Source organism: Stegostoma tigrinum, chromosome 39 (genome assembly GCF_030684315.1).
Source record: "Stegostoma tigrinum isolate sSteTig4 chromosome 39, sSteTig4.hap1, whole genome shotgun sequence".
Classification (NCBI taxonomy): domain Eukaryota; kingdom Metazoa; phylum Chordata; class Chondrichthyes; order Orectolobiformes; family Stegostomatidae; genus Stegostoma; species Stegostoma tigrinum.
The window spans coordinates 9375919-9402544 of record NC_081392.1 but is presented as its reverse complement, the minus strand read 5'-3'; the positions used below and the strand labels follow the sequence as shown (position 1 = coordinate 9402544).

General features: G+C 47.6%; 1 protein-coding gene across 2 annotated transcripts in view; it reads left to right on the top strand.

The window, feature by feature from the left end:
- The window catches only part of LOC125447625 (forkhead box protein A2-like), a 77300-nt gene extending 62339 nt beyond the window's left edge, over positions 1-14961 (top strand). Inside the window, exons 2-3 of one of the 2 annotated variants that reach the window (XM_048522193.2) lie at positions 7922-9171; positions 13192-14961. In XM_048522193.2, coding sequence (XP_048378150.1) covers positions 7922-9171; positions 13192-13195 — 1254 coding nt within the window. In that variant the 3' untranslated portion in view covers positions 13196-14961. Of the gene's footprint in view, positions 1-7921 lie in introns of both variants that reach the window. The other variant, XM_048522192.2, reaches the window with a different exon arrangement.
- The last annotated feature ends 11665 nt before the right edge of the window (positions 14962-26626 follow it).

The following is a 26626-nucleotide window of genomic DNA, read 5'->3' as shown; positions in this document are numbered from 1 at the left end:
AACTAAACTAGTCCCACCTGTCTGCACTTGCCCCATACCCTTTCAAATATCTCTTATTCACGTACTAATCCAAATGTCTTTTAAACGTTGTAACTGTACTCACATCCATCACTTCCTCTGGAAGTTCATTCCACATACAAACCACCCTCTGTGTAAAAAATGTTGCCCCTGGTGTCTGTTTTAAATCTTTCTCCTCTCACCTTAGAAATATGCCCTGTAGTCTAAAATCCCCAACCCTAGGGGGAAAAAACACCTGCTATTCACCTTATCTATACCCCCGCATGATTTTATACACCTCCAAGTTTGCTTTGTCCTGGATGGTCTCAAGTTTATTGAGTGTTGTTGGAGCTGCACTTATCGAGGCAAGTGGAGAGTATTCCATCACACTTCTCACTTGTGCCTTGTGGGTGATGAGCAAGCTTTGCAGAGTTCGATGAGCTACTCGCTGCAGGGCTCCCAACTGCTGTTGTAGCCACAGTATGAATAAGGCTAGTCCAGTCCAGCTTCTGGTTAATGATAAACCCCAGGATGTTGACAGTGAGGGAAAATTCAGTGATGGTAATGCCTCTGAAAGTCAAGGCACAGTAATTAAGATTCTCTCTTATGTGAGATGGTCATTGCCTGGTACTTGTATCCTGGGCATATAACTTGCCACTTGTCAGCTCAAGTCTGCATACTGTTCAGGTCTTGGTTAATGATATAACACAGTGTGGAGCTGGAGGAACACAGCAGGCCAGGCAGCATCAGAGGAGCAGGAAAGTCGACGTTTTGGGACAGGGTCCTTCTTCCAAAATGTCAACTTTCCTGCTCCTCTGATGTTGCTGACCTGCTGTATTCCTCAAGATCCACAATGTGTTATCTCTGACTCCGGCATCTGTAGGTCTTACAATCACTGTTCAGGTCTTGCTGCATTTGGACTGATTTAGTATCTGAGGAGACATAACTGGTGCTGAAATTGTGCAAACAGAGTGAACATCCCCACTTCTAACCTGTGCTGGAGGGAAGGTCACTGATGAAGTAACTGAAGATGGTTGGGAATAAGACATTATCCTAGGGAATTTCTGCATAGCTAGTCCTGGGCCTCAAATAATCACAAACACCTTCCTGTGCACCAGGTACGTTTCTAATCAGTGAAGAATTTTCGTCCTGATTCCCAAGCTCTCTAGCTTTGCTAGGGGCTCTTGATGCCACACTCGGTCAAATGTGGCATTGATATCAAGGACAAACACTCTCATCTCAAACCTGGAATTCAGTTCCTTTGTCCGTGTTTGATCCGAGGCTGTAATGAGGTTAAGAACTCAGTGGTCCTGGCGGAGCCCTAACTGAGTGTCACTGAGCAGGCTATTGCTTTGCAAGTGCTGCTTGACAGCACTGTTGATGACACCTTCCACCACGTTACTGATGGATTAAGAGTAGCCTTACGGGGTAGTAATTGGCTAGGTTAGATTTCCCCTGATTTTTGTGTACATGACATACCTGATCAATTCTCCATGTTGTCAACTAAATGCAGTGCTGTAGGTGTGCCAAAGCAATTTAACTAGGGCTACAACACATCCTGGAGAACATGTCTTCAGTATTATTGCTGAAATTTTGACAGGACCCATAATCTAGGCAGTATTCAGTGCCTCCTGCCAATTTTTGATGTCCTATGGAAGGAATCAAACTGTTTGAAGACTGGCACCTGTGATGAAGGGAATCTCCAGAGGAGGCCAAGGTGAACATCCACTTGGCACTTCTGAAGACTGTTCAAATGTGTTAACCTTTTCTTTTGTGCTGATATGTTAGGCTCCCCCATGACTAAAGCTGGGGATATTCATGTTGCCTCCTCCTCTGGTGAGCTGTTTAACTGTCCACCACTACCATTTGCAACTGGGTAGGGCACAACTGCAGGACTTAGGTCTGGTCCATCAGTTGTGGAATTGCATAGTCCTGTCTACTGCATGCTGCTTGTATTTGTTTGGCACACTGGTCCTGTGTTGTAGCTTCACCAGTCTGATGTCGCACATTTAGTTATGGAACGTCCTCCTTCGCTCTTTATTGAACCAGAGTTGATCCCTGACCAGATGGCATTGGTAGAGAGGTGGTTATGCCTGGCCGTGAGGTTACAGATTGTGTTTGAGTGCGATTCAGGTGCTGCTGATGATCCACAGTGCCTCATGGATACTAAGCCTTGAGTTGCTGTATTTGTTTGAAGCCTGTCCCATTGAGCATGATGACAGTCCCATACAATACAATGTTAATATGTACACATTACTTGGTCCACAAGGCCTATGTAGAAGTCACTCCTGTTTATACTGTCATGGACAGTAGGGGAAGCAATGGCCCAGTGGCGTTATCACTGGACTGTTAATCCAGAGGCCCAGATAATGTTCTGGCGACCTGGGTTTGAATCTCACTACCCAGACGGTGGAATTTGAATTCAATAAAAATATCTGGAAGTAACAATCTAATGATGACCATGAATCCATTGTCGATTGTCAGGAAAAACCCATCTGGTTCACTAATGTACTTTGGGGAAGGAAACTGCCATCCTTACCAGGTCTGGCCGACATGTGACTCCAGACCCACAGGAACGTGGTTGACTCTTAACTGCCCTCTGGGCAATAAAAGCTGCCTAACCAGTGATGCCCTCATCCCGTGAATGAACAAAGAAAAGGTGCATCTGCAACAGGCAATTTGTTGAAGGTTAGGCCAAAATCGTTTTCCTTCTTGTTGGGTCCTAACCACCTATAGCGATGTCCTTTAGGACTTGACCACCTTATTCAGCATCAGATGAAGGGTCTAGGCCCAAAACGTCAGCTTTTGTGCTCCTGAGATGCTGCTGGTCCTGCTGTGTTCATCCAGCCTCGCATTTTATTATCTTGAATACCACTGTACTTCTATTAAGTCTCTTCTGCCAGCATGCCAGGACATATCCAGGATCAATGCCTGAGACATTGTCTGTAAGGTGTGATTCCATCAGCATGATGTCAGCTTGACTAGTCTGTGAGACAGCTTTCCCGATTTTGGTGCTAGCCCCAACCCCACCCCCCACCCCGAGTTTTTTTTTAAAGATTAGAATCTCTACACTGTGCAAACAGGCCATTTGGCCCATCAGGTCTACACCGACCCTCTGAAGAGCATCCCAGACCCAGGCCCCTATCCCTGTAACCCTGCACACACCATGGCAAATCCACCTAGCCTGCACATCCCTGGGCAATATGGGACAATTTAGCATGGCCGATCCACCTTAACCAGAGCAGAATGTGCAAACTCCACACAGTTAGTCGCCCATGGGTGGAATCGAACCCAGGTCCCTGGTACTGCGGCAGTGCTAACCACTGAGCCAATCAACAAATGCTCTTTCTTAGACCTTTACTAGATTCAAATTTCAACATCTCCTGTGGTGGTATTCAGACCTGGGTCCCCGAATCACTACCTGTGTCATCGGATTGCTACAAAGAAACGACTAAAAACTATGGACACTGGCAAAATGAAACTAAGCCAGAAAGTGCTTGAGAAACTCAGCAGGTTTGGCAGCATTTTAGAGAGAAACAGAGTTAACATTTTGAATCCAGCCCTTCAGGTTTTGATTTCTGGATTACTATTTAAGCGACAATGCCACACCATTCTCTCCCCATATACGTGTGTCAATGTGTGTGCGTGTATGTGTGTGTGTGTGTGTTTGTGTGTGTGCGAGAGAGACTGTGTGTGTGTGAGTGTGTGCGTGTGTGCGAGACTGTGTGTGTGTGCGCGTGCGAGAGACTGTGTGTGTGTGAGAGAGTGTGTGCGCGTGCGTGAGAGACTGTGCGTGTGTGTGCACGTGCGTGTGTGTGAGAGACTGTGTGTGTGTGTGTGTGTGTGTGCGTGTGCGAGAGGCTGTGCGTGTGTGTGCGCATGCAAGAGACTGTGTGTGTGAGAGAGTGTGTGCGCGTGCGTGAGAGACTGTGCGTGTGTGCGCGTGCATGCGTGTGTGTGAGAGAGACTGTGTGTGTGTGAGTGTGTGTGCATGTGTGTGCACATGTGAGAGACTGTGTGTGCGTGAGAGTGTGTGCGCGTGCGTGCCTGTGAGAGACTGTACGTGTGTGTGCGTGCGTGTGTGTGAGAGAGACTGTGTGTGTGTGAGAGTGTGTGCGCGTGCGTGCCTGTGAGCGACTGTACGTGTGTGTGCGTGCGTGTGTGTGAGAGAGACTGTGTGTGCGCGTGTGCACGCGTGTGTGAGAGAGACTGTGTGTGTGTGCGCGTGCATGCGTGTGAGAGAGAGACTGTGTGTGTGCGCGTGCATGCGTGTGTGAGAGAGACTGTGTGTGTGAGTGTGTGTGCGCGTGTGTGCGAGAGACTATGTGTGTGAGTGTATGTGTGTGCATGCGTGCATGTGAGAGACTGACTCTGTGTGTGTGTGTGTGCGTGTGTGTGCATGTGTGCATATTTATGAGTGTGGATAATTACTATTTCTATCCATTTGTCTGAGTCTATGTCAATGAGCAACAAGGATATGTAACAATTGCACAGGAATACCTGTACCGTTCTACAGTTAAGCAGGACTAATGGATGTTACTTGTTGCAACATGAATGTTTGCATCAAATGACTTTTAAATCTAATCACTAAATCTAATCTGATAACTGAAAACCAAATAAGGCAGCAGGCATGTGTCAGTTTAGGCTTAGAAATGCATACATAGAAATACAACAAAATTAGAGTGCGGAAACAGGCCACTCAGTCCAAATGCTGTAGGTTGGTGTTTATGCTCAACTGAAGCCCACTCCCACCCCAAACACCATCCCCTCCTCTTACCTGATCAACATTTCCTCCTATTCCTTTCTTGCTCTTGCATTTCTGCTGCTTCCCCTTAAATGCATCCATGATATTCACTGCAGCCATTCCCTCTGAAATCTCATCTGGAGTATTGTGTACAGTTCTGGCCACCTTACTTGAGGAGGGATGTAGTTGCAGTAGAGGTATTTAGGGAGTGGTTCATTAGATTGATTCCAGAAATTAGGGATTTGTCTTCACACAGTTTAGGTCGGAGTTTAGAAGAATGGGAGAAGATCTAATTGAGGTGTATACGATGCTCAGCAGGATGGACAAAATAGATGTAGAGACAGTGTTTCCTCCCTTGGGGCAATCCAGAATGAGAGGTCATAGTTTTAGACTAAGGGCTGGAAGATTTAAAACCACAATGAGAAGAAATTACTTCTCTCAAAGGGTTGTAAAATCTGTGGAATTCACTCCCCCAGAATTCAGTGGACGCTCAATGTTTGGCCTATTCCATTGCTTCTTGCCGGTCTTTCTCCCGTCCTCATTTATGAGGATGATGCCCTGGATCCCCATTGGCTCATGCTTTTAGGCAAAGATCTGTGGTGATTTGCCATTGCCTCGTCCAGAGTGGCTGACCTGGAGATTCTCCTCCTCTCACCACCCGCCAATAGATACACTGGAAGGATTTACTGACTGGCGATGAACCTGTGTGGCCACATTACCAATGCACCTTCCATGGCCACCAAGTACTGGAGTGAGGCTTCAATCTGCAGCCTCTGACCCAGAGTAGGGGCAGTGCCCACCGCACCACAAAATCTCCCTGCAGATCCCCTTTGTATTCCAATTCGTTTCTCTTCATTAATTGTTGTCAATTCTTCCCTCACCTTTCTCCCTTAATTTTCAACTATTCATGGACTGTTTCTTGTGTCTTCTACTATGAACCCAGGTACAAAATATTGTTTAGGCTTGTCTGACAGGAACAAGTTCTGAGGAAGGGTCACCGGACCTGAAACGTTAATTCTGACTTCTCTTCACAGATGCTGCCAGACCTGCAGAGCTTTTCCAGCAACTTCTGTTTTTATTCCTGATTTACAGCATCCGCAGTTCTTTCAATTTTTATAAGGTTCAGTTTCATCTCTTTGTGAATCTTCTATGTTCTCCAGTGTGCTTCTAATCCATTTGCTTATGATTTGGAAACCAGAACTGAGAACAGCCAGCGAAGTATGTTAAAGTAGTTCTGAAGATGTGTCCTACAACTCTCAAAAGGCTAACTCTGTTTCTCTTTCCACAGATGCTGCCAGACCTGCTGAGTTTCTCCTGCACTCTCTGTGTCTGTGACAGTGAAGTACATTTCTTTCTGAAATGTGGTCGCTGTTGAAATCTAAGCAAAACGGCAGCCAATCTCTGGTATACCATTCTCACCTCGGTGCCCAAGGTTGTAGTTCAAGCCATTGTAGAGGTTCTGAGCACACAATGCTGACGATTCCAGTCTGCTACTTAGGGAGATGCCACTGCTCAGTTGAAGTGAGAAACCAAGGTCATTTCTGCCCTATTGTCTGTTTGTGTGTTATTTATTGTAATCGTGCAGACCCTAGCAGAATGACAAGCTTTGTTTGTGAGCAGTACAGGCAGATCATAGCAAGCAAGGACATATAGATCATGGAGTGCTTAGAGTGAGGCATACAGGATTACACTGCACAGGAGGTGCACACTGCAAGATCAACATTATGTGAAATTAGAGAGGTCCATTCAGCAGTCTAATAACGGCAGGGAAGAAGCTGTTTCAAGCTTCTGTACCTTTTCCCTGATGGAACGGGTTGACAGCATTACCAGAGTTGCTGGGGGGGTGGGGGTGTCTTGATGACGTTGGCAGCCTTTCTGCAGCAATGGGAAGTGTAAATGGAGTCCATGGATGGGAGGCTGGCTTCGGTGACGGTCTGGGCTGTGTGCACATCACCTTCTGTAGTATCTTAGGGTCCTGGGCAGAATGACAGCGTTCCTGTGGCACTACTTCATAGAAGAATTGGGGAGCTGTGCTCATATAAGAAGAGATTAGATAGGCTTCGATTGTTTTCTCTAGAGCAGAGAAGACTGAGGCGGAGCACATGATGGTGGGGTATAAAATTATGAGGGATGTGGACATGGTGAGTAGAGAGCAGCCATTCCCCTTGACTGAGGGGTCAGTCATGAGAGGGCATAGCTTTAGGGTAAGGGAAGAAGATTCAATTTGAGAAAAGCTTTTCCACTCTGAGGATGGTGGGAATCTGGAATGCACTGTCGAGGGAGATATTGGAGGCTGGAGACCTTATAACCTTTAAAAAGATATTTGGATGAGCACTTGAAATATCATAGTATTCAAGGATAAGGGACAAGTGCAGGGAAAGGAGATTCGTCCCCCTTTTTAGTGGTAGTTTTTACCAGTGCAGACTCGATGGGCCAAAGGCCCTTTTCCGCGCTGTAGGAATCTATGAATCATTTTGGCCATTATTTATCCTTCAACCAATGTCACTAAAAACAGATTCTCTGGTCACTGTCGCGATGCTGCTTGTGGGAGCTTGCTGTGCACAAAACGGCTGTGGTTTTTCGTAAATTGGGGCAACGACTACACTTCAAAAACTAATTCAGTTGCTCTGGGAAGCCTTGTGATTCTAGACTTGATGCTGTAGAAAACATGATATTTAACTCCATTGAATATTTAGCTACAGAGATCTTGTCGCACAATGGGGAAGCTTCCCAGCTTGAACCTAAAGCTCTGGGCCTATCTCCGACTCCAGATCTGCATTCAGCAGGTGGACAAACAGGTCAGGGGTCAGCGCTTCCAACACACAGCAATGGCAAGCAGGAAGGGTCAGAGAGATTCCGAGTAGGTAGTTCTTAACGTGAAGAGTTACCCCTCAAACTGCAGCTTCTCGGCTTGTCAAGGAAAGAGCAATCGATGGGAAGCAGTACTTTCCAATGCCTGTCACCTGTGTTGTTAGATGGCGGAAGTCTTCTCAGCCTGAAGTTGTGAGGAAGGTTCAGTGGGCCCGAAACATTGACCCTGCTTTCTCTCCACAACCCTGCTGAATTTTTCCAGCGCTATTTGGTGGGGGGGGTGGGGGCGGGAGGGTTTTGGTCTTCTAAGTCTCTAATATTGATCCCACTGATTTGAAGTTCACATCCAATTTCTTTCTCTCCCCAAAGATGTACACTGTTGCGAGCAGTATGAACCCCGGTCTGGGCGCCATGAACTCCATCAACAGCTATATGAGCATGAACTCCATGGGGTCCGTCGGAAACCTTTCGCCCGTCTCGCTCAACATGTCCTACACCAACCTCAGCCCGCCGCTTTCGGTGCTGCCTGGCACAGTCAGCCCCATAACCAACGGACTCTCCTCGATGCCAACCTCCATGAGCCCCGGTGTGGGACCGACCGGGGGTCAGACTGCCCCGGCCAACTCGCTGTCCCCGTACCAGTCAATGGGCCAGACCTTGGGTCCCCTGGCACTATCGCCAGGCCTGGGCAGGGGCAAGGACTCCAAGCCTTACCGCCGCAACTTCAGCCATGCCAAGCCTCCGTACTCCTACATCTCTCTGATCACCATGGCCATCCAACAGGCCTCCAACAAGATGCTGACCCTGAACGAGATCTACCAGTGGATCATGGACCTCTTCCCTTACTACAGGGATAACCAGCAGCGGTGGCAGAATTCCATCCGACACTCGCTCTCGTTCAACGACTGCTTCGTCAAGGTGCCGCGCTCCCCGGACAAACCGGGCAAAGGCTCGTACTGGGCCCTGCACCCGGACTCGGGCAACATGTTCGAGAACGGCTGCTACCTGCGCCGCCAGAAGCGCTTCAAGTGCCCGAAGGAGAAGCTCTCGCCGCGGGAAGCGGCCTCGTCCTCCTCCTCGTCCTCCGCTGCCTCGGCCTCAGCCGCCATTGACGGCGCAGCGAAGAACTCGAGCCCCAGCTCCGAGGACGCCGAGTCCAGTCAGTGCGACACCCCACCAGGCACTGAGGAGAGGAGGACCCTCACTGAGCTCGGCTGCCAGAGGGCGGGCGCCTCCTCTTCGGCCTCGGGGCCTTCACCGTCGCCTGCCACGTTACCTCAGAACATGGCCGCCACCACCCACCATCACCTTCATCATCATCAACAACAACATCACCACCATCACCTCCTCCCGCTGCTGCCAGACCTCCAGACTGACCTGAAGATGGACCCTCACTACAGCTTCAACCACCCCTTCTCGATCACGAACCTCATGTCTTCAGAGCAGCCCCACAAAATGGACGCCAAGCTCTTCGAGCCGCCCGCTCACTACAACAGCAACAACAGCAACAAATACAACAACAACAACTCCTACAACAACACGCTGCTCAGCAAAAGCGGCTTCGAGGCGCCCAACGTCGCCAACGACCCCGGCTCCTATTACCAGCTCATGTACAACAGGTCGGTCCTCAACGCTTCATAAACCCGCCCCCCACCCTATATATCTGCCATAGCAAGCATGGGAGAAAATTGAGGGGGTTGGCTTCTCGAAAGGCCCCTCTTCAGCTCGCCCTCCTTGACCCACCCCCCCCCCCCCCCAATCACTCAAGGCCTTTCTCTCATCATACTGTTTTCTTTGCAACCTTTCTTTGTGTGCGCATATGTGACTGTGTGTGTGTGTGTGCGTGTGTGCGCGCATATGTCACTCTGTGTGTGTATGTGTGTGTGTGTGCGCGCATATGTGACTATGTGTGTGTGCGCGCGCATATGTGACTGTGTGCGTGTGTGCGCGCATATGTCACTGTGTGTGTGTGTGTGTGCGCGCATATGTGACTGTGTGTGCGTGTGCGCATATGTGACTGTGTGTGTGCGTGTGTGTGTGCATGTGTGTGTGTGCGCATATGTGACTGTGTGCGTATGTGTGTGCGCGCATATGTCACGCTGTGTGTGTGTGCGCATATGTGACTGTGTGTGTGTGTGTGTGCGCGCGCGCACGCATATGTGACTCGGTGTGTGTGTGCGCATATGTGACCGTGTGTGTGTGCGCACGCATATGTGACTCTGTGTGTGTGTGTGTGCGCATATGTGACACTGTGTGTGTGTGCGTGTGTGTGTGTGCGCGCGCATATGTGACTGTGTGTGTGTGCGCGCGCATATGTGACTGTGTGTGTGTGCACGCGCGCATATGTGACTCTGTGTGTGTGTGTGCGCGCATATGTGACTGTGTGTGTGCGTGTCCATGTGCGTGCGCATATGTGACTGTGTGTGTGTGCGCATATGTGACTGTGTGTGTGTGCATATGTGCATGTGTGTGTGCGCATATGTGCATGTGTGTGTGTATATGTGTGTGTGCATATGTGCATGTGTGTGTGTATGTGCATGTGCTTATGTACATGTGTGTGTATGTGTGCGTGTGCATATGTGCATGTGTGTGTATATGTACATATGTGTGATGTACATATGTGTGTGTGCATATGTGCATGTGTGTGTGCATATGTGTGTGTGCATATGTGACTGTGTGTGTGCATATGTGTGTGTGCATATGTGACTGTGTGCATATGTGACTGTGTGTGCATATGTGTGTGTGCATATGTGACTGTGTGTGTGCATATGTGACTGTGTGTGTGCACACGCGCATATGTGTGTGTGCATATGTGACTGTGTGTGTGTGCATATGTGACTGTGTGTGTATATGTGTGTGTGCATATGTGACTGTGTGTGCGCATATGTGTGTGTGCATATGTGACTGTGTGTGTGTATATGTGTGTGTGCATATGTGACTCTGTGTGTGTGTATATGTGTGTGTGCATATGTGTGTGTGCGTATATGTGTGTGCGTATATGTGTGTGTGTGCATATGTATGTGTGTGTGTGCATATGTGACTGTGTGTATATGTGTGTGTGCATATATGACTGTGTGTGTGTATACATGTGCGTGTGTCTGAGTGTGTGTGAGAATGTGTCTGTATGTCTGACTGTGTGTGTGCATGTCAGTCTGTGTGCTTGTCTATCCGTGTGCATATGTCTATCTGTGTATGTGTCTGTCTTTGTGTGCCTGTCTGTCCGTGTGTCAGGGTGTGTGTGTCTGTCTGTGTGTCTGTCTGTGTGTGTGTGTGTGTGTGTGTGTGTGTGTGTGTGTGCGTGTGTGTGTGCGTGTGTGTGTGTGACCGACAGGATCCCAAGTGTGAAAATGTGTGAGAAAGAGACAATCCTTCAGGATCCTCAAAATCATCTGCAGACACCTTCTGTCCCTAGGGTTTCACGTATATTCCAAAAACATGCTTTATTCGTAAAATGATCTATAAGTAAATATACCAAGTTCAAACCAGTTCCTTTACAGATTTTGCAGAAAACACAGTGGAATTTTGACATTCCTCAATACAGCTTCAATCCAGTTGCGACATAAGAACGGCATTTTCCAAACATAAAAGGAAACCATTCACATTCCCAAAAAGGCCAAGAGGGTATCTCTAAACATACTAGAATCTTGCATCCCTGAGGCAACATCCCAGAGATCGTGCTCACGAGAGGGCAGAATCTATTTACATCGAGTCATACAGCATGGAAACAGACCCTTCGGTCCAACCAGTCCATGCCGAACATAATCAAAACTAAACTAGTCCCACCTTCCTGCACTTGGCCCATATCCCTCCAAACCTTCCCTATTCATGTACTTCTGCAAATGTCTTTTAAATGTTGTAACTTTACCCACATCCACCACTTCCTCTGGAAGTTCATGCCACACACGGACCACTTTCTCTATGTAAAAGAAAATTGCCCCTTGTGCCTTTTTAAAATCTTTCTCCTCTCACCTTAAAAATAAACCCGCATTCTTGAAATCTCCCACCCTGGGGAAAAGCACTTGCCATTCACCTTATCTATACCCCTCAGGATTTTATACACCTATTTGACATGTTTTACATGATTGAGTTGAGATGGGTTTCAGAACCAGAAACGAAAACCCACTCTGAAGTCCTAATAATTGATCCATGATGTGTACAATATGCGAAAGTGAGTTCCTTTTTCCAACTTGTTCAGAGGATGTGGGCATCACTGGGTGCAGGCCAGCATTTACGGTATATCCCTAGTTGCCTATGTGCTAGGTACACCCACGATGCCATGAGGTAGAGAATTGAGGATGTTGACTCACCTATGCTTAAGGAATGCCCGTTATATTTCCAAGTCAGGATGGTGAGTGGCTTAGAGGGGAAACTGCAGTGTCTGGTGTTCCCATGCATCTGCAACCCTTTCCCCTTTAGGTGATAAAGATTAGTTTGGAAGATGCTGTGCCAAGGGAGCCTGGGTGAGTTGGTTGAGGAACAGGTTGGAGCCTGACTGCCCTGGCATCACTGGGTAATTGCAGACCTAGATGGAAGAACAGAAGAAACAAGAACCAGAGTAGAACATTTCCAACCTTCACCAACACTGAAAGAGACCATTCTGCCCGTCAACATAATGCATCTCCTTATAAAACAATTCAGTCACTCCCACTCACCCAATTGATCCCCTTGGCGCTGCAGGTTTACATCGTTAAGGTGCCCATCTGTTGACTAATGAAATGAATTTATCCTTGTCAACCTTACCCAAAACCCCTGATCAAAGGAGGATCCGCCCAATCTAAAACCTGATCCCTGTGAGGATGCATGGCCCATATTATATATTCTTCTCTTGCATTCTGTAGCACTGAGCCCTCAGTATCTGACAGAAGTTAAGCTTTGTTACTTTATCATGCCCTGCATGCTTTTTAACATCCAAGAGATTTGGGAGCTCCAGCTTTCCTTTTGTGGGCAGGTTTTGGCTCCAAGCCTTCTCTATCTACTCCTTGAGTGCCTCCCTCTGTTCCTGACCCAAATTTGCCTTCCAGTAGCTACTTTCAGGGCACTTATTTCATATGAACTCTTGAGTTTCATAAAAATTGACCATTCCCCAGAGGAACCATCTCCCTCACCAGTATATTGGTCACAGAGCGAGATACACTATGACACTCTTGTTTGGTCCTCATTGTTAGCCTGGCAGTAACCCATTATGTTCCTGCAGAAACGAGGCTTTTTACGAGCTCTTGGCCCAACCAGCCATTGGCGTTTCCTGAACATGGCGTTGCCATGGACTCAGGATGTGTTGTGGAATTCCCATGTGTAACAGGACACACATTCTGAGGTGATCTGCTGTGCCCCCTTTATTGTTTGAGCATCCACTACCTGAACAGAAACACTGTTAAAACCTAATCGGATCGAAAAGAAACACCAATGCGTGCTCGTCAATCACATATTTCAGAATAACGTTACGTCACAGATCAGCCGTGAACAGGCAGCTCCCAATTTCCTGTCTCGAATTAATTGGGCCATCTAGCTTTCAGCTACACACTTAACTTCAGATATTTACAAGGTTTGCAAAGTGGTTGGTAATGAGAGAAAGAGATGTGGATGGAGGGTGGTGCTGTGACCAGTGTAAACTCCAGACTAAGCCTCCTTTGCTCTTACAGCTAGGGAGGGAGCCATCCGAGTATTCTGAAACACTTGTGAACTAACTGTTAAACAGAAATCAGACTGGCCCCTGCAACGGACTGGGAGAAAACAGTGCCCAGAAACCCAGAGGTTACTACATTCCCACAGTCAAAAGAATTGGTACCTATCATCTCTGAAACTGTATTTTAGCAGCAGTTAACATCCCTAAACTATATCCCAACAGCACTTAGAATTCCTCGAACAGTATCCTAGCAGCAGCCAACATCCCTGGAACTGTATCCTAGCAACAGTTGCATCCCCGGAATTGTGTCTTCTCCACATTACTGGAACTGTATACTGACAAAAGTTAGTATTCCTCAAACTGTTTCCTAGCAACAGTCAATGTCTCTGGGGCTACGTCTTAGCAACAGTCAACAACCCAGGAACTGTACCCTAGCAACGATCGGCGTCTCTGGGAACTGTGTCTTAGCAACAGTCAACCTCTCTGAAACTGTGTATTGCAGCAACAATCAGTTTCTGTGGAAACGTGAGAAAATACCTTCAGGAAAGGAAGGGAGAAACCTGAGTGGGAGTTCCCCATCACTTTTGTCTTGGAGTCTTGTTCTAATTTTAACAAAACTGTTCCTTTTGCGTTATGACCATGTGCAGTTTGAAGCTTGCGATGGACAAATTTACAGTTCTTTTAGTGGTTGATTTAAGGCGTGAATATGAAGACTTTATTTCTCACCTAAAGGTATAAAACAGGTTGAATTTAATTTTATTAACTACATTGTAAATCTTAAATAACCTTTACCGAGCAGAACTGACTCAGTAAGATCGGTTGCTGTATTTAAGAATTGTGTTAACATTAATTTTTCTCATTAGTATCTTTAATATGTCTTAGTGTAGCTGGTTTCATGTTTTATTTAATTAAATGTTGAGAGGAAAGGAAGGGGCCTCACCATAAAACAAAGAAACAACTGATATGACAAAGTACCAACTGCATAACTGGGCATGGTAACACAGGCATGGTAAGTGTGGCTGGCAGTCACAAGCCCTGTGACTGGACTAGGTACCACCCACGTGCCCAGACTGGTTACTGCAGGCACAGGACTGAGCAATGCCACAACCGGGTGACCATTTGCCCTTGAGAGTGTAATGAGGCAGGACGTGGTTGAGACCTGATGCTCACCCTACACCAGTAACAGGCAAACTCTGCTGTCTTCAAAGCCAAGCCCCGCATCAGTCACTAGGGGTTGGGGGAGATGGTTGCATAATGGTAATGTCACTGGACTAGTAATCTGAAGGCCCAGCCTAGTGCTCTGGGGGACCATTCCCACCATGCTGGAATTTAAGATCAGTTAATAAAACCTGGAATATAAATTTAGTCTTGGTAACAGTGACCATGGCAACTATTGTTGTAAAAGCTCCATCTGGCTCACTGACGCTTTTTAGGGAAGGAAATCTTGTCTTCTTACCTAGACTGGGCCTACATGTGACTCCAGACCCACAGCAACGTGTGGTTAACTCTCAAACGCCCTCTGAAATGACCCAGTGAGACCTTCAGTTCAAGGGCAATTAGGGATGGGCACCCACCAGCGACACCCACATCCTACAATGGAATAAAGAGTTGGGATCCCATCACTTTTGAACCAGGCGCCCATCTGTGGAATCTGCAATAAGAGTTGAAAGGTCACTTCCCCGCCCCACCTCAGCGTCTTCCCACTGATGCACTTTTCAGTAAATGAGGATGTGGAAGACCATTGGCTACCCTGGGTGAAAACTTAGTCTCACAGGTTTAATCACAATTCGATTCACAGTTGTTTTGTGATGGGAATTATATTAAGAAATAAATCAAATTATTTTCAGTAGCAGTGGTCTCATTTGATTATTTCCTTGTTACATGTAACCTTCCTAAATCTCCGCTCAGTGAGAAGTAACCTCACTGCACCAAGCTGTGAATATTAACAGGCTGTACTGTCAGGCCAATGAGGCAGATGACGAGAGTCAGATAGAGAAATGCATACAACGCTAGATAGACAGTAAGACAGCAATAGACATAGTCACCCAGAGTGACAGGGAGACAGATAGAAAGGCAGCCAGGCCAGGAGAGAAATAGCAGGAGCGTGTGCCTGTGTGTGTGTCTGTGTGCGCGTGTGTGCATGTGAGTGAGAGAGAGAGAGATAAACAAAGGAAAAAGCAGCTAGATGGAGAAAAAGAGAGGCAGAGAAGATGGACGATGATGTGGTGTTGTTGGGTTGAAAGATGGTTCCACCATCCCTCTTTCTTTGACCAAGTCTCAGGGTCTATTTTGTTTACAAAAGCAGAAGTACAACCACTAGTGAGTCTTAACAAGAGGAGGCTGTTATCTTAACGAGATACAGTTTATTGTGTGATCGCATGGCAAACAAATACAAGTTACACTGTTTTTTCTGAAGAAGGGTCCCAATCCGAAACATCAAACTTTCCTGCTCCTCTGATTGTGCTTGGCCCGCTGTGTTCATCCAGCTTCACACCGTGTTATTACAAGTTACATTAGTTTTTTAGCAGGGGTTACTCAAGACCATGAGGAGTCCTGTGACTATCGTTCGGTAATCCACAAGATCCTAATCTGTTCTGCTTTATCCTCACCCAAGCCAGCATGAATTAATCAGATTGTGGAGAGCTTAATGTAGTCTCCAACATTAACCTTTTCAAAACCATTATCTCCTGCAGTAAATGAAATGCACTCATACATATACATGTAGAGAAACAGTCAAACTGGCAGAGTTACAGTCACGGAGAGAGAATCATAGAATTCCTACTGTGTAGAAACAGGCCATTCAGCCCATATCATCTCCTGAAGGACAGCCTACACACCCCTTACGCTAAAACCCTGCATGTCCCACAGTTAATCTACCTAACCTACACACCTTTGGACTGTGAGAGGAAACTGGAGTGAACCCAGGCAGACACAGGGAGAATGTGCAAATTCCACACAGACAGTCGCCTGAGGGTGGAATCGAACCCAGGTCCCTGGTGCTGTGAGGTAGCAGTGCTAACCATTGAGCCGCTGTGCTACCCTGGCGGTGAGGTTGGCACAAAGAAACTTAGGGAGAGAGAGGTAGAGGCAATGAGAAATGGCAACAGGCAGAGAGACACGGAATGGCCTGACAGAGAGAAACTGAGCCAGAGCAAGAGTCAGTGTTAGAGAGATGAGCGAATGGCAGTCAGACAGAGGGATAGAGGCTCAAATAGACAGGCAGAGAAACAGGCAGAGAGTGAGAGGGTTGAATTTTACCAGTCTGCTGAGAATGTACAGTCACAGAGAGATATAGCTTCATAGAATTCTTACAGTGTAGAAGAAGGCCATTCAGCCCATCAAGTCCACACTGACCCTCTGAAGAGCAAACTACCCCATTCCCTAAAGCCCTGCATGTCCCACAGCTAATCCATCGAACCACATTTTAGAAAGAGAGGGAGGATTACTGAAAGCCAAAATATCAGATAGCAGAGAGTTCCCCATCCCATTGTACTCATGCTATTAACAGCCATGAGCAGCAAGAATAATCAAATTGAGCGTGGAGGTAATTAGTGTGTATTTTCAGAAGGGTGTGGAATATTGCTGTGTCGTATCAGACTTGTTCTGTGTTCACAGCTCGTCTACTCACGAGGGCAGGTGTAGAGTGATAATGGGAAGTGCAGATGATGTAGAATCCAACATAACAAAGTGTGAAGCTGGATGAACACGGCAGGCCAAGCAGCATCTCAGGAGCACAAAAGCTGACGTTTCGAGCCTAGACTCTTCATAAGAGAAGGGTCTAGGCCTGAAACGTCAGCTTTTGTGCTCCTGAGATGCTGCTTGGCCTGCTGTGTTCATCCAGCTCCACACTTTGTTATCAGGGCAGGTGTACAGCAGGGTTATTGAAGCACTATCAGATTCACATCCCATGGTCATTTCAAAGCACAAAATCAATGATCCTCAGGACATCTGTAGGCATTTACTTACTCCCCACCTGAGGCAGTGCTAGGCGTGGGGAATTGGCTTGAGTCGGCCTCTCCTGGTCCATTCCCCTCAGCAGCAGCAGTATGCAGCATTCGCAGAGGGCCCACTGACACCTTAAACACCTCAGGCAAACATTCCCAGACGCAGCTTCGAATTGGGCACCCGGCAGATGGTACCCGATGCCCAGCCAGGTGCGCATCCACCTCGCCAACCCAGAAGTAAACCTAAAAACATGCTCATGATCAAATGAGAATATGAGAGTCAGACACTGTGGGATGGTCGGATGGAGAACTGGAGAGACAGAGAGCTAGAGAGACCAAATGAAATGAAGACAGCAGTAGGGAGTGAGACGGTAATGTAGAAAAAGGGAGACAATTCGATTGATTGATTTATTGTCACATGTCCCGAAGTACAGTGAAAAGCATTGTTTACGAGCAGTACAGGCAGATCACAGTTAGAAAGGATGTTCAGATCAAAAAGACTTAGAGAGAGGCATACAGGTCACATTGCACAGGGTGTGCACTAGGTGAGATCAATGTTAGCAAGATCAGCATTATTTGAAGTTATAGAGTCTATTCATCAGTCTGATAATGACTGGGAAGAAGCTGTTCCTGAACGTGCTCGTGTGTGTTCAGGCTTCTGTACCTTCTGCCCAATGGAAGAGGTTGCATTACCAGGCTGCAGATGGTCTTTGATGATGTTGGCAGCCTTTCTGCAGAGCAGACCATGTAAATGGAGTCCATGGATGGAAGATTACCTTCCGCGATAGTTTGGGCTGTGCACAGTGAGACAGTTAGTCAGAGAACTAGAGAGACAGACCAAAATAGAGAGAGTCATAGAAATGTATAGCATGGAAATAGACCCTTCAGTCTGACTCGCCCATGCTGACCAGATATCATAAATTAATCTAGTTGCATTTGCCAACATATCCCTCTGAATCCGTCCTATTCATATACCAGATCCCTTTTAATTGTTGTAATTGTCCTAGCCTCCACCACTTCCTCTGGCAGCTCATTCTACACACGCACCACCCTCTGCGTGAAAAAGTTACCCCTCAGGTCCCTCTTAAGTCTTTCCCCTCTCACCTTAAACCCATGCCCCTTTAGTTTGGACTCCCCTACCCTGGGGAAAAGACCTTGGCTATTCAACCTATCCATGCCCCTCGTGACTTTATAAACCTCTATAAGATCACCCCTCAGCCTCCAATGCTCCAGGGAAAGTAACCCCGGACTATCCAGCCTCTCCCAGTAGCTCAATCCTCCAACCCTGGCAACATTTTTGAAAATCCTCTCTGGACCTTTTCAAGTTTACAGCATCCCTACTATAGCAGGGAGACCAGAATTGAATGCAATATTCCAATCGTGGCCTAAACAATGTCCTGTACAGCCACAACATGACCCTCCCAACTCCTATACACTCAATGCACTGACCAGAGGAATGTACATTGAGACAAACAGAAAAATAGATAGAGAACTGGAGACACAGAGTGAAATGGAGAGACAGGGGAACAGAGAGAATGTAAGATGGTCAAGAATACAGACAGAAAACTCAAGAGAGAGAGACAATACAACAAGTAGAAACAAAGTGGAGCTGAGAGACATTGATATAGAGGAATAGAGGCAGTGACATGGATAGAGAGATGGAGACAGCAGAGAACTGGAGAGACAGAGTGGAATAGATAGACAGGAATAGAAAGACAGTGAGACAGTAGGATAAAGAAATAGAATGGAATAGATAGAGAGATAGAAAAACCGGGAGACAGAAAGACAAACAAAATAAGAGGAAAAATAAAGGATGAAGACATTTTGCACAGCGTGATCGAGAGAGATGGTTGGACAGAGGGAAGCAAATTTAAAAAGACCTCATTTTTTCTCAGCGCTGTGGGTTTGGTCCTAAAGTTTTTGCTTGATTGATTGAAACAAGATCTGTTTGCTGATCAGATCCACACGTTAATAATTAAGCAGTTTCCAGGATATCGGACACATGTCATGGTGAGTATGCAAACTTAAATGTCAGCACCGCTCTCGGTGAGTCACTCAACAGTAGAAGCGGCCATTGTTTCGGTGACATGGTCCTGGAGAAACCGCATTGGCGGAACCCATTCTGCGCCCTTCCCCAGTCCAATGCTATCAACTCCACACACCCTACATCCTGCTGTCAATTTGAGTGGATGGGTAGATCCCATTAAACTTCACTCCCAAGTTCCCATTAATGTTCTACCCTACCTTTTCCGATGTTAATTTCCTCCGAATTTGATGAAGAAATCTCACAGCGCCGTGAGAGTCCGTTCAGCCCATCTGCTCATTAAGGCGCTTGGAAAGAATTACCAAATAGTTGCACCCGTGCTTTCCCTGAAACTCTGCAAATATTTCCCTTTCAAGTATTGAAAGTTCTCAGAAAAGATTTACAAGGATGTTACTGGGCTTGGAGGGTTTGAGCTCCAGGGAGATTCTGAATAGGCTGGGGCTGTCCTTCCTGGAGTGTCGGAGGCTGAGGGGCGACTTTGTGGAGGTTTATAAAATGATAAGAGGCATGGATAGGATGAATTATCAAGGTATTTTTTCCTGGAGAGGGGAGTCCAGAACCAGAGGGTGTAGGGTTACGGTGAGAGGGGAAAGATTTAAAAGGGACTTGAGGGGCAACTTTTTCACACAGAGGGTGGTGTGTGTATGGAATGAGCTGCCAGAGGAAGTGGTGGAGGCTGGTACAGTTACAACATTTAAAAGGCATCTGGATGGTATGTGAATAGGAAGGGTTTAGAGGGATATGGGCCAAATGCTAGCAAATGGGCCCAAGGGTCTGTACATCTCTATGACGCTAAGTATAAATGCAGTTCTGTCTTGAAATTAAGTTACCAGTGGATCTACTTCAAGGTGAACTCTAGGCTGTAACAGCTGTCTCTGTCAATTCCCCTCTAGTGCTTTTGTTAATTAACTTCAATATGTTTCTGACCCTCCAACCTGTATCGTGGTGGCTTAGTGGTTAACACTGCTGCCCCACAGCACCAGAGACCCTGGTTTGATTCCAGCCTCAGGTGACTGTCTGTGTAGAGGTTACACATTCGCTGCATGGGTTTTATCCCACAGTCCGAAGATGCGCAGGTTAGGGTGGATTGGCCACGCTAAATTACCCCCATAGTGTTCAGGGACGTGCAAACCAAGTGGATTAGCTTTGGGAAATGCAGGGTTACAGGGATAGGGCAGGCCTGTGTAGGATGCTTGTCTGAGGGTTGACTTGGACTCAATGGGCTGAATGGCCTGCTTCCACACTGTAGGGACTCAATCTCCTTAGCAACTAAATCATTCATGGGTTTGAGCACCTCTGCTAAATCTCCCTTTAACCTTCTCTGCTCTCAGGTAAACAATCACAGCTTCTATAGCACTGAGCTGAGCTGAATGGGTTCTCAAATGAAAGAAAAATAGTTAATTTGGGCTTGCTGGCACTCTGCTGTGCCTCAGGTATGAATTACACAACAGATAAGGTTATAAATTCTGTGGTTGAGCGGTTGACCCTCCCTTCAGCCTCTCCTACAGAGAATTCACCCTGAAGTAACACAGAGCTGCAGCTCTCCAAAAGAGCTGCCTTCGCTGTTGTTGCATTTATAACAGACCGACCGTGGCAAAGAGTTGATTCGGGAATTCTGCCTGAATTTGCTCTATTGCCTCCACAGGTGTTACAGAGATGGCCCTGCGTTGTCCTCTCACAGGCAGCTGAGCTAAACTTGCACTGAAACAACAGGCATCTTCCTGATTATAATGGCCCGAAACTGAAGAATATATGCACAAAGATAAAGGGCGATGAGGATAAATGAGGCAGGGGGTGGGGTGAGGGGGTGTGGTGTCAGGAAGCCGGGATATGCGGAGGAATTTTTTTTACTGTACTCTGTAAGCCTGGCTGGTCACAGAAATAAAAACAAAACAGGCACAGTGAGAATAAGAAAATTCAGAGACTAATTTTGCCGTTTATCAAAATTCCACTTTCTTCACCCAGTCCCCATTGCAGCACAGTCAGGACACTCAGACCAGCCAATTCTTGACCTCTGGTTGCTCACTTCATTGGCTTCTGGGGCAGGAGGCTCCTGAAAGGTAAGGGTCACCAAGACAGGAAATGTTAGCTGGCACTCTCTCTCTCTCTGTCTCTCTCTCACTGTCTCTCTCTCTCTCTCTCTTTTTCTGTCTCTCTCTCTCTTTCTGTCTCTCTCTCTGTCTCTCTCTCACTGTCTCTCTCTCTCTCTCTCTCTTTCTGTCTCTCCACGGATGCTGTCTGACCCACTGTGATCTCCAGCATTTGTTGCCTTCAGTTCAAGTTCTAACATCTGCCATAATTTGCCCCAACAATGTTGCAACCTCGATCGATCAAACCCCATTTTAATGGTAACCAAATATTTTTCCTCAAAATGTTTATCTTGTAACTTCTTGTAGCATTCTTTGATAAAAGCCTCCAGTGAGATACGTCTCTCCTTGTTTCTCATTGTTACTGGTATTTGAGACACCACATTCATGACGAGAATTTTTTTTTATAAATGGCTCTCATTATGACTGCTGGTCTTTAGTTCATCGATCCATTGTGTTCTGCCCCCAGGGCAGGACATAAAGTAGATTTCACACATGGGACTCTTTTACCACCAACTAGGGAAGAGTTGGTTACCCATTGAATTCCTCGAAGATTTTAGCTTTGTAAACTCCTGGCCATGGTGAGCCTGTTTCCAGGCAATGTGAGCCCAGGACGTGTATCAAGGCCATGTGGGCCCAGAACCTGTTTCCAGGCCACTTGGCCCCGGGCCTGTTTCCAGGCCATGTGGGCCCAGAGCCTGTTTCCAGACCATGTGGGCCCAGAACCTGTTTCCAGGCAATGTGAGCCCAGAACCTGTATCAAGGCCATGTGGCCCCAGAATCTGTATCCACGCAATGTGGGCCCAGAGCCTGTATCCAGGCCATGTGAGCCCAGAACCTGTATCAAGGCCACGTGGGCCCAGAACCTGTATCCAGGCCGTGTGGGCCCAGAGCCTGTCTCTAGGCCATGTGGGCGCAGAACCTGTTTCCAGGCCATGGGGGCCCAGAACATGTTTCCAGGCCATGTGGGCCCAGAGCCTAATAATAAAATGTGAGGCTGGATGAACACAGCAGGCCCAGCAGCATCTTAGGAGCACAAAAGCTGACGTTTCGGGCCTAGACCCTTCATCAGAGAGGGGGATGGGGTGAGGGTTCTGGAATAAATAGGGAGAGAGGGGGAGGCGGACCGAAGATGGAGAGAAAAGAAGATAGGTGGAGAGAGTATAGGTGGGGAGGTAGGGAGGGGATAGGTCAGTCCAGGGAAGACGGACAGGTCAAGGAGGTGGGATGAGGTTAGTAGGTAGGAGATGGAGGTGCGGCTTGGCGTGGGAGGAAGGGATGGGTGAGAGGAAGAACAGGTTAGGGAGGCAGAGACAGGTTGGACTGGTTTTGGGATGCAGTGGGTGGAGGGGAAGAGCTGGGCTGGTTGTGTGGTGCAGTGGGGGGAGGGGACGAACTGGGCTGGTTTAGGGATGCGGCGGGGGAAGGGGAGATTTTGAAGCTGGTGAAGTCCACATTGATACCATTGGGCTGCAGGGTTCCCAAGCGGAATATGAGTTGCTGTTCCTGCAACCTTCGGGTGGCATCATTGTGGCACTGAAGGAGGCCCATGATGGACATGTCATCTAAAGGGTGGGAGTGGGAGTGGAAATGGTTTGCGACTGGGAGGTGCAGTTGTTTATTGCGAACTGAGCAGAGGTGTTCTGCAAAGCGGTCGCAAACCATTTCCACTCCCCCTCCCATTCTTTAGATGACATGTCAATCATGGGCCTCCTGCAGTGCCACAATGATGCCACCCGAAGGTTGCAGGAACAGCAACTCATATTCCGCTTGGGAACCCTGCAGCCTAATGGTATCAATGTGGACTTCACCAGCTTCAAAATATCCCCTTCCCCCACCGCATCCCTAAACCAGCCCAGTTCGTCCCCTCCCCCCACTGCACCACACAACCAGCCCAGCTCTTCCCCTCCACCCACTGCATCCCAAAACCAGTCCAACCTGTCTCTGCCTCCCTAACCTGTTCTTCCTCTCACCCATCCCTTCCTCCCACCCCAAGCCGCACCTCTATCTCCTACCTACTAACCTCATCCCACCTCCTTGACCTGTCCGTCCTCCCTGGACTGACCTATCCCCTCCCTACCTCCCCACCTATACTCTCCTCCCCACCTATCTTCTTTTCTCTCCATCTTCGGTCCGCCTCCCCCTCCCTCCCTATTTATTCCAGAACCCTCACCCCATCCCCCTCTCTGATGAAGGGTCTAGGCCCGAAACGTCAGCTTTTGTGCTCCTGAGACGCTGCTTGTCCTGCTGTGTTCATCCAGCCTCACATTTTATTATCTTGGATTCTCCAGCATCTGCAGTTTCCATTATCACTGGGCCCAGAGCCTGTTTGCGGGCCATGTGGTCCCAGCTTTCTAACTGTCTCACCAGCTACTCATTGACCATCTTTATCACATAGGAATATCGGAGCAGGAGTTCCAGCACCCTACCACCTTCTGAGTGAATGGCCTACTCCTCAATTCTCCACAATCCTCTTTCAATCCACGCCCCTTGCTACTAAGGTGTATAGGTCCTGCCTGCCAACTCTATCTGGACCTTTAATAATTCCACATATCTCCCAACTAAATCTCCACTCGGCCTCTCTGATCAAAAGGAAACAGCTCTAATCCTGGCCAGAATTTCCCTCCTGGTCTACTCCTGGTAACGTCCTTATAATTCTCCCCTGTGTCCCGCTGGGCATCCACTCTGCTGCAGAATTTCAATTTTCATTTTTACTCGAAGATTTGACTCGAAGGTGGAAAAATTGACAATCAGCTTAACTTTCACAGACAAGCCCAGTAAACCTCTGTCACCCCTCCCTGGAAACTTAATTTCCTTTGTATCAATGGTTCCTTCCCTAAGTGAGGCAACTGAAGTGATCGCTGCAGGAGTCTTCATTTCTGGACTTGAGGCAGCCAATGCACTGAACACACACAAAAATTGTGCTGCTTCGTGTGCATGAGGAACTGCATGTTTTGGTAGCCCTTGCAAACCTTATGCAGCGGGGGCAGCGCAGTGGCTCGGCGGTTAGCACGGCTGCCTCCCGGCACCAGCGACCTGGTTTCAATTCCACCCTCGGGTGACCGTCCGTGCAGTGCTTGTGCATTCTCCATGTGCCTGTACTGGTTTCCTCCCACTGCCTAACAATGTGCAGGTTAGATGGGTTGGCCGTGCTACATTGCCTTATAGCATCGAGGGACATGTAGGTCAGGTGGATTGGGCATGCTATGAATTGCCCCATAGTGTACAGGCTGGATGGATTAGCCAAGGGCAATGTAGGGTTGAGGGACGGGTCTGGTTGGGATGCTCTTCAGAGGGTCGGTGTGGACTTGATGGGCTGAATGGGCCTGCTTCCACACTGTGGGGATTCTATGATTCCCTGGGGGGTGTGGGTCATAAAAATTCATGTCAGTTCTGTCACAAGACACAGAACAGTGACCTGGTCCAATGGGCTCCCAAATCCTAGGGATTGTTTGACAAGAAAGGTGTGGGATGAAAATCTCCTGCACTTGTTGTCGCCTTCATGACAACCTACAGAGGTGAATGTGTGGGTGTATGAAGGGGGGGCGATGTGGTGGATGCTGAAAACCAGAAACAAAAACAGAATATTGCTGGGGGGCAAAAACTCAGCAGGGCTGGAGGAAAAATCAGAGTTAATGTTCCAGATCTAGTGACCCTTCTTCAGAGCAGTGAAATAATAGGATCTGTCTTCTCTTGGACAAAGAAGGCGGTGGGGTGGGGTGGGGGGGGGGTGGGGTGGTGGTTGATGAAACATTTCGATTGAGTGCATACAGGGAGAATGTTTCCACCTGCGGTGGGGAAGAGGAGAACTGGAGCCTGTCATTACAAGGTAGTAATCCAACAGGGAATTCAGGAGTATTCATCCAAGTGAGAATGTGGAACTTCCCACAGGGAGTGGGAGGAAACAATAGAATAGTTGATTTTAAGGGAAACCAGACACGCCTTTGAGGGAGAAGGGGAGAGAGGGTTACAACAATAGACCTGGATGAGGAAACAGGGGAGGGTTCTCGAGCTGAACGTAAATGCCAGCACGGAGCAGATAACCCATTTGTCTGCAATTTTATCAAATCGATTTAATTTAAATTCTCCTCATTAAAATGTGGGAGTGAGGGGGCAGTTCCGATATTGCGCCAGCTTCAGCATTCTACATCCCAGATACAGTATGGAGTAGATAAGAAATTCATTAAGACCCCTTTGTTGAAAGTAGAAGTATCAATTTATGATGTGCTCATGGTGAGGCAGGTGGACAACACATCTGGTACTGCGATAACAAAGTGTGAAGCTGGATGAACACAGCAAGCCAAGCAGCATCTCAGGAGCACAAAAGCTGATGTTTCGGGCCTAGACCCTTCATCAGAGAAGGGTCTGATGAGGGGTCTAGGCCTGAAACATCAGCTTTTGTGCTCCTAAGATGCTGCTTGGCCTGCTGTGTTCATCCAGCTTCACACTTTGTTACCTTGGATTCTCCAGCATCTGCAGTTCCCATTATCTCTGATCACATTTGGTGCTGCTTCCACATTTGGAGAAATGAGCATTGGTCCATGCACTGCTAGCTGTCTGAGTGCCCAGCAGAGAGGCTGGGGACCAAGTGCTGGTGAAACGCTCCTCTCAAACACACCCTGTCCCTCTTAAAGGATAACTACCCTCAGTGGAAGGGATTTACTAGTGGCTTCCTGCACTGAAACTGGCAGAATGTAGGACCTGCACCACTTGAGTACCATGTACGGGGAACAGAAAGCAGAATCCAAGATCCGCTGCTACAGCCCTGGAGGCCTGAGCGCTGGGAGTGAGCAGACCCAGACAGGTCATGTCTCCATAATGAGGCAGGAGATCCTCAAGGCAAACTAGAGAGGCTGTTTCTACTGTGGGAGAGCCTAGGACATCGTCTCAGCACAAGGCCTACTTAAAACAGAAAGGAGGAGGAATTTCTTCTCTCGAGAGGGTAGTGCATCAGTGGAATTCTTTACCGCTTAGGGGTGTCAATGTTGGACTCTTTACATTATTCAAGGCCATTTTTAACCAATAAAGGAATCAAGGGTAGTCGGGGAAAATGCAGGGCAGTGGAGTTCAGGATTATCAGATCAGCCGTGATCTCGTAGAGTCACACAACATGGAAACAGACCCTTCGGCCCAACCAGTCCATGATGACCATAATCCCAACCTAAACTAGTCCCACCTGCCTGCTCCTGGCCCATATCCCTCCAAACATTTCCTATTCATGTCCTTATCCAAATGTCTCTTAAACATTATACGTGTAACCACATCCACCACTTCCTCTGGAAATTCATTCCACTCATGAGCCACTGTCTGTGTAAAAAACCCTTGACTTTTCTAAATCTTTATCCTCAAAAATATGCCCCCTAGTCTTGAAATCCC